This window comes from Schistocerca cancellata, chromosome 2 (genome assembly GCF_023864275.1).
Source record: "Schistocerca cancellata isolate TAMUIC-IGC-003103 chromosome 2, iqSchCanc2.1, whole genome shotgun sequence".
In the NCBI taxonomy this organism is placed as follows: domain Eukaryota; kingdom Metazoa; phylum Arthropoda; class Insecta; order Orthoptera; family Acrididae; genus Schistocerca; species Schistocerca cancellata.
Window position 1 is genome coordinate 927,356,821 of NC_064627.1, and position 13,791 is coordinate 927,370,611.

The 13,791-nt window shown below is 41.6% G+C and overlaps 1 protein-coding gene across 1 annotated transcript in view; it reads left to right on the top strand.

Moving 5' to 3' along the window:
* Positions 1 to 13,791, top strand: part of LOC126162875 (regulatory-associated protein of mTOR) — a 307,137-nt gene that overhangs the window by 246,382 nt on the left and 46,964 nt on the right. The window contains exon 19 of the mRNA XM_049919663.1: positions 5,394 to 5,548. Coding sequence (XP_049775620.1) covers positions 5,394 to 5,548 — 155 coding nt within the window. The remainder of the gene's footprint in view (positions 1 to 5,393; positions 5,549 to 13,791) is intronic.

Consider the following 13,791-nt stretch of genomic DNA (forward strand, 5'->3'; position numbering starts at 1 on the left):
TTATGAAAAGGATAGATTGCTACTCACTGTATAGCAGGGATGTTGAGTCACATATAGGAACAAGAAAAAGACGGTCAGACAACTTATTTGACTGTCTTTTTTGTTGTGCTTATCTGCAACTCAACACCTCCACTATAATGTGAGTAGCAATCATATTATTGTCATTATTAGATCTTCAGTTATTTCAAAGCAGTAACAATGAGAAACGAAAACAGCTTCAGTACAAAAGAGTTTTGTTACTAAATGCTTTCCAGTAGTAGTTTGCAAGACATTTTTTTAACTTTTTCAAGGCAGTCTCCACTTAGCTGGTATTGTCGGTGTGTCATTGTCATTTGCATTATATTGGATGTGAAGTCTGGTAATTATTGCCATTGTACTTATCCTGTTCATTGTGACCTTCTGTTCGTGGCTCAGCAGGACATCACAGTGTTTGTAGAATTGTCTTGCTTATCATATCCACTAGTGGTGGGTTTTGAATTTGCTGTTATCCCTTCAACTGCAACTTGGAACATCTCAAAGTAGCACAGTTCACAGTAAGAAACTATATTTATATGTTTATAACTTGATTTATCAATCTGCGGGCCATGTCAAACAATCCATACTATTCATAATACTTACTGTACACTCTCAGCAGTCATGTGGTGATTGCACCTTGTATGAAGAGTGTGCACTAAAGTAATGCAACTGATTTTTTTCTCAGCCAATTTCAGTTGAAAAAAATGTGGAATTTGTTTTGTGGGGTATTGTGGAATATTCCCGCTTCAATCCCAGCAGTTTCATGAATTTCCAGTAGGTGGTGGTGCTATATGTAGCCTTCAAAATAGTGTCTGTTATGGAGGTGCATTGCAAGCAAAGCATTGTCATTGAGTGTCTTGGAGAACCAGAGCATTGCAGATATTCATAGGCACCTGCAGAATGCCAACAGAGACCTGGCAGTGACCAAAAGCATCGTGAGTCATTGAGTGAGAGGTGTCTGTCATTATCACAACAAGGTTGCACAATCTATCCGATCTCCTGTGTCTCAGTTGGTCACTGCACACAGCTGTGACTCCCACAATTTTGGAATATTTGAACATCTCATTCAAGGTGATTGATGGATTACAGCAGATACCTCACAGCACAACTGGACATCCCTGTTGGTAATCCTGACACAGTCGTCCAGCTGTTGGTGTACTCAAAGGTCTGTGCCTTATGGGTTCCTCATTGCGTAACAGAAGAACTTAAAGAACAACAAAGGACTATCTGTGCAGAATTGCTTGCATGTTTTGGGGCTGATCATGACAAATTTTTGTTGAACAACGTCACAGACAATGAAACGTGGGCTCATCACTTCAACTGGAAACAAAACAGCAATCCACCTCTTCCCCAATGAAAAAGTTCAAAGCCACACTCTCAGCAGGTAAAGTCACAGTGATGATCATCCGGGACTCGGAAGGGGTCACTAGTGCAGCAAGATGCTGGCTTTGATGTCGACCAGTAGAAGTGTACCATGATGGAATACAGGCCCACCCAGTAACATAGCTCAAGGCCATCACATTGAATGGAGATTATGTTGAAAAATATGGTTTTGTAGCCAAAAGAGTCAGGAATTATATGGTGTACTGGAATCCTGGAACAAAACCAACCTGCTTTCAGCAAAAATTTGTGTTGACTTACTTACTGAACACCACTCATACAATCAAGATCAATGCCCTCAAAATCAGCTCATGCTGCGATCACACATTGCGTATTCAAGATCACTGTTCTCAATATCAGTCCGTGCAAGAAAGTATTTCTAGTTCAGTTTGACAGTCCACAGTATGCACTACACAGGCTGTGTGGTTCATGCTAGATTCTGTAAGTGCATAACATTCACTCTGCTTGGCTGTCTGAGCACTGTAGTTCTGATTAATGTCCTGAATATCAGTTCAGAATGAGAAGCAGTGGAATGTTTTTGATTATTAGTTTCTTTTCCCATCATACACATGGAAATAAAAACACCAGTTACTGATAAAACAATTTTTTAATATTGGCCAAGGACACAGCACCCTTGCACTCAACACGACAATCAGCACCCGTTCTCACTCTAAAGACTGTTTGCTAATGTTCCTTTATCAACCTATTGACATATTTCTACAGCTCAACACATCTTGCTTAGTGTTACACTGAGTACAACAATTTACAGTATAATTAATAATTTGAAATAACATCTTAATTATTGTGCAAACACACATTAGAAAAATAAAAATAGTGATTCCATTCATAGCAGCTCCATGATGTGTACAGAAACAAAACTGCATTAAGAAACAAAGTTACAAAATCCATATATACTATATCTTCCAACATACCAAGAAAAGGAAGCAGAAAACAAAGAAAGAAGAAAGCACAGGAAAAAAGAAATTTTAAGTCACACTGTAGTGTTGTCTTCACAGTAAGGAGGAACCTCTACCATCCCCTGTTGAAATTTATACTATGGCTTATCAAGACTATGATTTATCTGTCTGCAGTGTTGCTGCATGAATTGGTAGATAATTATGACCATCATGCAACTATGTAATTGATGAGTTCAGGGAAAGCCATACTCTGTGTGATGTGGGACCTCAGTGACTCCATGTGACTGCTGTCTGAGAGAACAATCACATTGTTCATTCATCTGTGCAGAATCATACAGCCATATCACAGACCTTGACTCAGGAAATGGACACAATTAGAGTGACAATGTCTGGAGTGCCACAGACTGTCAACACGGTAACTGATGATGCTGCTTCTTTTGATGTGGCAGCAGTGAGAGGCATGCTGGCAGTGGTGTATCCAATATGACACAGGACACCAGACACAGGACACAGGAGTATCACCTCCTGGTCTTTTTTTTTTTTTAGGCAAATCTTGGTTCAGGATAAAGCATCACTGAAGACACATCTGTGTGTGGAGGCTGTGAGGGGAAGAAATGTTGCCAGCTTGCATTTGCCATTGTTATAGAGACTGGAATGTTTCCTTGGTCTTTATTGCCTAATGGAAAAACAGTCTAATGCTCAATCTGTACTTCTGTATCTTGCCAGGTTTTGTGCTTCTCTTTCTTTTTTCTCATTGTTGCTGTATGATATTAATGCTGCAAGGGTCGTGCTATTCAATGTTCAATGCCCTTGTACTGTGACACAGCTTGCCCCCCCCCCCCCCCCCCCACACACACACACACACACACACACACACATGACTGACTTCGATCTGTTGCATCAGAGAATCAGAGATGCTGAAAGAGACTTTTCTTGTTCCAGTGGAATAACATGCTCAGAGAAGTTGAACTCAATGTATTTCCTGTAATATATAACTCTATCTCCTCTTAATGAACTGACTACACGTGCCTTATATTCTAGCCAGATGTTGTCATGCATCCAATTCACACGAGACACTGAACAGTAGTACAGTAAAAACAGAACATCAGTGCTGTGATGGTTTCTTTGGTATCATGGAGATCACATGCACTCCATGCGTTTCATTCAGAGCCCCAAGGAGCAAATGACTCCACCCAGCAGGTGAAAGCTTCACCAATAGCACAGGATCGGTACAATTCCAAGCTGCACAAACTGTCGAAAAACCTCCTTAAAGTGAGGTGCTTCCTGCTTACTGCCTTAACCCACGAACATCTCTCATTGACCAATGGATATCAAGCATGTGGAACATCTCATTCTATGAATCACATGTTACACCTCAAGACTCAACACCTGGTGTGTTGGTATGGGGTGCCATTGGGTACATAACACGATTACTTCTAGTTCACATAGCTGGTTGTTTGGACAGGAGCCTTTACATTTCTTATGTGCTAAGACCCATGGCTGTGCACTACCTTCGAGGTCTCTGTGACATTATCATTCAACAAGATAATGCAAGAATACATATTGCCCTTGCTGTTCTGATTCACCTCATCACAGAGTGTGTTCAGCTGTTTCCCTGACCAGCATCTCATCCAGATCTCACACGCTTTAAGAACATATAACCATAGCTTGTGGACAGACTGGCACATCGTCATGTGCCAGACACTACGACTGATAAATGCTGGCATAAAGTTGAGCAGCATGAAAAGAATAAGCCCAGTCTTCCATCCAAGCACCATTCGTATCAGTGCCCAGCTGGATGATAGCTGTTGTTGCTGCAAGAGGTGACAGCTTTGTGTGGTAAATTTTGTAACTTTAGACTCCCAAATCAGCTTCATGTTTACTTATGTTTTTTTCCTTCTGTGTTGTATGTGCATAAAATTAAAATTTCATTATTTACTGTCCTTCCTGATGTTGCAGGTGTAATGGCCAGAAGTGTATTTCCAGAAATAATCTTTCTTTCTACAAGAGACAATTGTTAGGAGACAGACTAGAATTGAGCTGGCCAGGATTCATGCTCAGACCTAGGGCCTTGCCAGTTGCAGACATGTACCTCTGCTTACTCCAGAAAAACTTCAGCAAACCTTACGAGACTAGCATTTTGTGTCAAATAAGTTTCAGAAAAGTGTGTAGTCCACTGCAGCATAAAATATTAATTCTGGAAACGATCCCAAGGTGTAGTTAGGCCGTTCTCCGCCATATCCTTTCCAATATGAGTGCTGGGAACCTGAAAAATATTCTCACAGGAAGTTCATAAACACCCTTGCTTTTTGTGTACAGTGGCTCCATCCTGTTGCAACCACACTGCCAAATCAGCACAATGATATCACACCCAGAAGTTTTTGTTCCTGCTCCTGCCTGCACTAACTACCCAGTCAACTGTGCACCAGTGAAACCAAAACTAGCAACAACAAGTGAAATAACAACACATTTTGTAAAGAGAGAATTATTAACTGCGCAATACAGAAAGTCCTGGTTCTGTTCTTGGCATGGCAAATGAAAGCAAGTGTCATCACTTTTTTTGAGAAGTCAAAATAATAATATATAAAATAGTTTTATAGACAATGTCAGATGATTTGAATCAGTTAGCTTAATCAAGTTCCTGACTATTTCATCATGTTATAAGTTTAAGTTCAAATGTAAACTTCCTATTACACTGTGATCTGAAATATCCAGTTGTATGCCAAAGTGTTTAGAGACTGCACAGTTGGCCGTCTCATTGTTTTCAACTTTATTTCGTGTGTGTTTTCCAATTGGCTGATGAGAAGGCTTTATTTGTAAATGTGAACCTGTCCTTTTGAAAGTTTAAATTTGCAGCAAGGTGGTTTCTTTTCCTCCCTTTTGCCAGAAGAGAGAATGTTAGCTTCTGAAATCTAGTTTTATGTTACTCTTTTTGTGCATCCCTTTGCTGTTGCTGGAGGAGGAGGAATATTTTTATGTGCATTGAATTATTTTAAAAACATTGAAACAATGCTATGTGTAAAAAGATTTTTTACGAAGTGTTATAGTTAAGGATTGTTTCTGAAAGCACTGAATTTACAGATATCAGAAGAAGCAGATGACAACGCAAGGGGTCGCAGGCCATTAGTAAAAACGCAATTTGTAGAATGGAGTTCCAAGTACTTTGCACAGTCTGCAACACATGGCCAAGATGACAATGATGTAGAAAGTGATTTACACTATGAGCGAGAATGGAGGTATACTATCATGAATTAAATTCAACTTCAATTATTATTACATTAATTATTAAAATTATCCTCACTTAACAAATATGAAGTAAATGTAATGGTACACATTTTATGATAGTGTAGATGCCATGTTTTCAATGTTAATATTATATAGAATACATATGAGTAAGAGGATGAGGTGTGACATGTGACTGCTGTTGCTCTCCCTCTCTCTCTCTCTCTCTCTCTCTCTCTCTCTCTCACACACACACACACACACACACACACACACACACACACACAGAGAGAGAGAGAGAGAGAGAGAGAGAGAGAGAGAGAGAAGTATTATTCATTTGTTGTTGGTTGAAAGCAACAGAAAGGAACCTGCAAAGTCCATAGTAATGAACCTTTACAAAAAGTGTTAAATGTTTACTTCTGTTTATTCAGAAATGAGCATTTACATGTCACATGCATTTGCTGTGGTCTTTTGAATCGGCTGTTATCAAGAGGTAGAAAATCATGTTTAATGAGCTTCACTGTCCTCTGAGAACTATTAGGTTGGCAATTTGAGCAAGACACTTTTATATATATATATATATATATATATATATATATATATATATATATATGATGAGACTTACCAAACAAAAGCGCTGGCAGGTCGCTTTCTTTTTAAATATATTTTTCCCACGTGGAATGTTTCCCTCTCTCTCTCTCTCTCTCTCTCTCTCTCTATATATATATATATAATAGAAGGAAACATTCCACGAAGGAAAAATATATCTAAAAACAAAGACGATGTGACTTACCAAATGAAAGTGCTGGCAGGTCGACAGACACACAAACGAACACAAACATACACACAAAATTCAAGCTTTCGCAACAAACTGTTGCCTCATCAGGAAAGAGGGAAGGAGAGGGAAAGACGAAAGGATGTGGGTTTTAAGGGAGAGGGTAAGGAGTCATTCCAGTCCCGGGAGCGGAAAAACAGTTTGTTGCGAAAGCTTGAATTTTGTGTGTATGTTTGTGTTCGTTTGTGTGTCTGTCGACCTGCCAGCACTTTCATTTGGTAAGTCACATCGTCTTTGTTTTTATATATATATATATATATATGAATATAATAGAGGGAAACATTCCACGAGGGAAAAATATATTTAAAAAGAAAGATGATGAGACTTACCCAACAAAAGCGCTGGCAGGTCGATAGACACACAAATAAACACAAACATACACACAAAACTCTAGCTTTCGCAACCAACGGTTGCCTCGTCAGGAAAGAGGGAAGGAGAAGGAAAGACAAAAGGATTGGGTTTTAAGGGAGAGGGTAAGGAGTCATTCCAATCCCGGGAGCGGAAAGACTTACCTTAGGGGGAAAAAGGACAGGTTTACACTCGCACACACACACATATCCATCCACACATACACAGACACAAGCAGACATTTGTAAAGGCAAAGAGTTTGGGCAGAGATGTCAGTCGGGACGGAAGTATAGAGGCAAAGATGATTTTGAAAGACAGGTGAGGTATGAGCGGCGGCAGATTGAAATTAGCGGAGATTGAGGCCTGGCGGATAGCGAGAAGAGAGGATATGCTGAAGGGCAAGTTCCCATCTCCGGAGTTCTGACAGGTTGGTGTTAGTGGGAAGTATCCAGATAACCCGGACGGTGTAACACTGTGCCAAGATGTGCTGGCCGTGCACCAAGGCATGTTTAGCCACAAGGTGATCCTCATTACCAACAAACACTGTCTGCCTGTGTCCATTCATGCGAATGGACAGTTTGTTGCTGGTCATTCCCACATAGAACGCTTCACAGTGTAGGCAGGTCAGTTGGTAAATCACGTGGGTGCTTTCACACGTGGCTCTGCCTTTGATCGTGTACACCTTCCGGGTTACAGGACTGGAATAGGTGGTGGTGGGAGGGTGCATGGGACAGGTTTTACACCGGGGGCGGTTACAGGGGTAGGAGCCAGAGGGTAGGGAAGGTGGTTTGGGGATTTCATAGGGATGAACTAAGAGGTTACGAAGGTTAGGTGGACGGCGGAAAGACACTCTTGGTGGAGTGGGGAGGATTTCATGAAGGATGGATCTCATTTCAGGGCAGGATTTGAGGAAGTCGTATCCCTGCTGGAGAGCCACATTCAGAATCTGATCCAGTCCCGGAAAGTATCCTGTCACAAGTGGGGCACTTTTGGGGTTCTTCTGTGGAAGGTTCCAGAGCCACTTCCTCATCTCCTCAAATCCTGCCCTGAAATGAGATCCATCCTTCATGAAATCCTCCCCACTCCACCAAGAGTGTCTTTCCGCCGTCCACCTAACCTTCGTAACCTCTTAGTTCATCCCTATGAAATCCCCAAACCACCTTCCCTACCCTCTGGCTCCTACCCCTGTAACCGCCCCCGGTGTAAAACCTGTCCCATGCACCCTCCCACCACCACCTATTCCAGTCCTGTAACCCGGAAGGTGTACACGATCAAAGGCAGAGCCACGTGTGAAAGCACCCACGTGATTTACCAACTGACCTGCCTACACTGTGAAGCGTTCTATGTGGGAATGACCAGCAACAAACTGTCCATTCGCATGAATGGACACAGGCAGACAGTGTTTGTTGGTAATGAGGATCACCCTGTGGCTAAACATGCCTTGGTGCACGGCCAGCACATCTTGGCACAGTGTTACACCGTCCGGGTTATCTGGATACTTCCCACTAACACCAACCTGTCAGAACTCCGGAGATGGGAACTTGCCCTTCAGCATATCCTCTCTTCTCGCTATCCGCCAGGCCTCAATCTCCGCTAATTTCAATCTGCCGCCGCTCATACCTCACCTGTCTTTCAAAATCATCTTTGCCTCTATACTTCCGTCCCGACTGACATCTCTGCCCAAACTCTTTGCCTTTACAAATGTCTGCTTGTGTCTGTGTATGTGTGGATGGATATGTGTGTGTGTGCGAGTGTAAACCTGTCCTTTTTTCCCCCTAAGGTAAGTCTTTCCGCTCCCGGGATTGGAATGACTCCTTACCCTCTCCCTTAAAACCCAATCCTTTTGTCTTTCCTTCTCCTTCCCTCTTTCCTGACGAGGCAACCGTTGGTTGCGAAAGCTAGAGTTTTGTGTGTATGTTTGTGTTTATTTGTGTGTCTATCGACCTGCCAGCGCTTTTGTTGGGTAAGTCTCATCATCTTTCTTTTTATAGATATATATATATAGTGCTGGAAAATAAAACTGTGGAGATGGATTGTGAGTTGCACTTAGGTATCTCGGTCAGTTGAGCACTTGCCCACAGAACGAGCAAAGGTCCCACATTTGAGACCCAGTCTAGCATACAGTTTTAATCCACCAGAAAGTTGTAGGTGAATTTTGGGCTCACAGAAGGAAACAGTCAGGATAGTATCCTCTGCCAGAGGCAAATGTTTATGATTGTACTCTTTGATATTATATTGAACAGTGTATCCTGCTGAGTGATAACAAGAGGAAAGGTGGTAAAATAATAGCTGGCTCCAAAATGGCTCTTCGTGTAATGGTGTGTATCAAATCCACAGAAGAATCAGAGCAGATGGGTAGGTGAGCATCCATGGCCTATACTTCATAAAGAACTTTGACAAATATGTGACATGAGACAGGGGATTGGATTACATTGCGGGAGCACGGAGGGTAGGGGGGGGTTGGAGTTGGGGGGGGGGGGGGGGGGCAGTAGAACAGAGTTGAAAAAGAGTGTTGTGTCAGAGTATAATATTATCAGAGTTTATTGTTTAGTTGAGTTGTAATCTAATGTAAAATTTGATTTTGAGAAGAATTCTTGCAATTTTTACTATCATCTCAGGCCTGTGTTGTATTGAGTAACAAGGGCAGCATTTTCTGTGTGGCTTAGTTAACAGTGTTCTGATGGTGAGAGGGTAGACATACAAGAGCATATTCTGTGAGAGATTTTTAGTGAATGAGAGAGACATTTTTCCAGTTTCTAAAGTCCTTCTGTATCCTCCAACACATACTACTGTATTAAGTATGCATGTGCATCACCACGAGCTTGTATTCATAATTTCCATTGGTGTTGAGAAGAGACAGTAAGTGAGTTCTAATGAGTATCGAGATTTTTTTGAAGTCATTTGGCCCACGACCCCACATGTAGAAGTTTTATTTAACACAGAGAAAAACCACATGAAATCAGTATGGGAGTTACAGAGGCTTTCAGCAAGTGACAGAATACCATTCCTCTGTGTCTCCATATCCTAAAGATGTCAATTGTAAATGTGAATTCTGTAAGTGATTTCAAATCCTGAGAAGAACTGAAGACTTCCTGTGCATGGTTACTCACAAACCAAGTATCAGACACATATTTTCTGTTTGTAATCCTAGATGGTATCATCTGTTTATACATTTATTGATCAGGGGATACTGCACATTTCTATCACATGATTTTACTCATCTAATTGCCTCCAATTTGAAGTTGTAAAAATAAGGTGATAAACAACTCTTTGCTGGAAGTATATGATTGTTTATTGAACAGAAGATCTGCGAAAAAAGTAGTACATAATTATAACTCATGAAGATAAGTAAATATACCAGTAAACACAGTCCAGTTACATTTATGTGGCCGCCTACCAAAAGCCTGAATAACCACGTTTTGCAGTGCAGGTGTGCTAGGAGAGAGTGAATGACGCTCTGGAAGATATCAATAGGGATGTAGAGCCACGCCAACTCTAGTGCCCTACCCAGCTGTGCTAGATTTCTCAGTTGAGGGTCCATGGCATGAACAGCCCAATGGAGGTGGTCTCACAGTTTCTTGATTGGTTTTAAATCCTGGGAGTTTGCTGTGCAGGGGACTACTGTAAACTCATCTTACAAGGGAACCTCCCCATTGCACCCCCTCAGATTTAGTTATAAGTTGGCACAGTGAATAGGCCTTGAAAAACTGAACACAGATCAATCGAGAAAACCGGAAGAAGTTGTGTGGAACTATGAAAAAAATTAGTAAAATATACAAACTGAGTAGTCCATGCGAAGATAGGCAACATGAAGGAGAATGGGTGTCACGGAGCGCCGTGGTCCCGTGGTTAGCGAGAGCAGCTACCAAACGAGAGGTCCTAGGTTCAAGTCTACCCTCGAGTGAAAAGTTTAAATTTTTATTTTCAGTTTATGTGACAAACTCTTATGTTTTCATCACTTTTTTTGGAGTGATTATCACATCCACAAGAAAACCTAAATCGGGCAAGATAGAAGAATCTTTTTACCCATTTGCTAAGTGTACAAGTTAGGTGGGTCGACAACATATTCCTGTCATGTGACGCACATTCCGTCACCAGTGTCGTATAGAATATATCAGATGTTTTCCTATGACCTTGCGATCAAATGTTTTCGGTTCCCATTGGAGAGGCACGACTTTCGTCTACTAATCGCACGGTTTTGCGGTGCGGTCGCAAAACACAGACACTAAACTTCTTACAGTGAACAGAGACATCAATGAACGAATGGACAGATCATAACTTTGTGAAAATATAGAAAGTAAAATTTTCAGTCAAGGCAAGACATGAACCAAGGACCTCTCATTCCGCAGCTACTCACGCTAACCACGGGACCACGGCGCTCCTTATGCTACAATCTCCTTGATGTTGCACATGGACTACTCAGTTTGTATATTTTACTAATTTTTTTCATAGTTCCACACAACTTCTTCCGGTTTTCTCGATTGATCTGTGTCCAGTTTTTCAAGGCCTATCCACTGTGCCAACTTATAACTAAATCTGAGGGGGGTGCGATGGGGAGGTTCCCTTGTTAGCACTCTTCAAACCACACATGTGGACTGCGAACAGTGTAAGATATTGAATTCTCCTGCTGGTAGATGGCATCATGCCGAGGAAAAAGAAACCACGTTTGGGGATGGACATGGTCCCCATGGACAGCTGTATACTTGTGTTGATCTATTGTGCCTTTCAGAATGATGAGATCACCCAGAGAACGCCACGAGAACATTTCCCAGACTATAATGCTTCCTCCTTCAGCAAGGTTGTTGTTGCAAGGTGTTTGCATTCAGGTGTTTCACACCAACCACACTGATGGCCACCTGTCATCTGAAAAGGGCACCTGTAGCCACTCAGTGGACATCTAGTTGCAGTGCTGGGGTGGAAATTTCAGCTTTAGTCACCGATGGACAGCAGTCAGTATGGGTGCCTGAACCAAGTACCTGCTGGGGAGTGGGAGTGGAGAGGGGGAGGGGGGGGGCATATGCAACAGTGTTCACTGAATGGTCATGCAGGAGGCGCTGTTGGTAGCCCCTTAGTTCATCTGAGTGGTCAGTTGCTTAACACTCACCTGTGCACATGTCTGCAGCTGTTGTTGACCCTTGTCATCTATAGTTGCGTCAACATCAGTTTTGGATTGTGCCATTTTGCCATGCACACTATTCTTTAACATTGGCAGCATGCGGATATTTTACCAACTTAATTGTTTTGGAAATCATTCCAACCTTGACTCAAATACCAGTGATCATGCACTTTTGGATGTCAGATAAATTGCTCCATTTCTGCATTATGGCAATAACTGCACTGTTTTCCTTGTATCCCCAACATGATTTATATACTCTACATTTCTAGTGTTGGCACCTGCCATCTGTGAGTTGGCATTGCCGTCGAACGTAGGCGGTGTTCACATTTATGTAACTGGACCATGTGGAGTGAAACAGCTTGAAATATTATCTGAAGAACGTCTGAAAACTTGGCATATGTGCTTCTGTGGCACGCTATGTAAATGTGATGTGTCCATTAGTTTCTATGTATTGCTGAAATCAGTATCCTCTGATATTACACTTCCCACTGTAAAATAGGCATGTAGAGATGGAAGCACACCAGTTTGTGGCTCCAGGGTAGTGCAGAGAATGCGACAATACACTGAGTTCCCCACAAAGTCACAGCACAGTTCTCATTGTGGAAAATTTTGGCCATCCAGTCTGTACTGTCAGATTTGCAATTGGAGTGTCTGTATCAGTGCATGCTAGCCTCAGTTGATTGGTGGCAGCCTCTGGCATTGTATTTTACTCTTGACTGCTGGTGGTATGAAGGACTGAAGCACTGATTATGATGTCCCTGGCTGCAAATGTAGTGAATGCCTCCAGTTACAATACCATTGTCTGAGACATGGCAGGATCACAAGTGCAGCTCCTGGACACAACAGCAGGGGAGGTGAAGGTAACAGCATCAGTTGTCATGGCCACCATAGGCTTAGCTGGTTGTTGTGGTGTCAGAAAGTGCAAACCTTGGTGACGGCTGGGAGAGAGCGCTTGCCAAAAGAAGGAGCCGCCACAATGGCAGGCTTCAATGTTGGGTGCTGTTGAAACACCAAACCATCCAAGTCTGGCAGATGAAGACTGACAAAAATCTTGCAGAGTTTTTAGATGTCATGACTGTGACCACGTAGGTAATCAAGAAGAGTTTAACTTTTGCCTGTCTTGAAGTTTCGCAGACTGCCTCGGTCATCGGGGTTTTTAAATGTGTGCTCTAGAAATTCCACATTCCTCTTACTCTGGGGGAAGGATTAGAGCAAAAGTAAAAGTGATAAAACTAGCAGTATGTTAACATTTATGACACACTCTGCAATCTGTATGATTTTTGGCTGTACTGTGATGCATGTAAGTGGTGGCCTTTGTAGTTGTACTACTTTCATTATTTCCAAGATATTGTTGACATTGGTGTCCTTGATTTTACTGCAGATAGCTTATTTAACATTGCTTATAGTTATTTTTCTATAGAAGCAGTAATTATACTAGATATATTCTGTCGGGTATGGATATTACAATGTTAGAGATAATATTTAACTAGAAATTAATATTGACTGTCCAAATAAAAATGAGAGAGGAAGAGATCATATTAAATTGGAGGCCAGCATTGCAATGGACAGTTATTAGTATCATAGTTTACTCACTATAGACATAACAATGAAAATATTCATTTTTTGACAATGTAATATATTTGGCAATATAATATAATTGGATAGATAAAAACTCTACTCACCAAGTGGCAGCAGAGCGCACACATTCTAATGTTCTCTGGGCGACATCGAGAGACAGTGTGTTGCTGGGGTGCAAGACTCACACATCTCTCAATTCAGTTAATTTGCCCATTGTGTGTAGCCGATCCTCTTCTCTAGTTAATCTGCTACATCAGTCTCCTGAAAGCTTCTTCTCCGAAGATATGTTGCTGGTTAAAGGAATTTACTACCTACTTTTCTATTCTTGAAATAATTTGTGTACTCATAGAATACTTTTCAGTTCAATCACAATATATTTT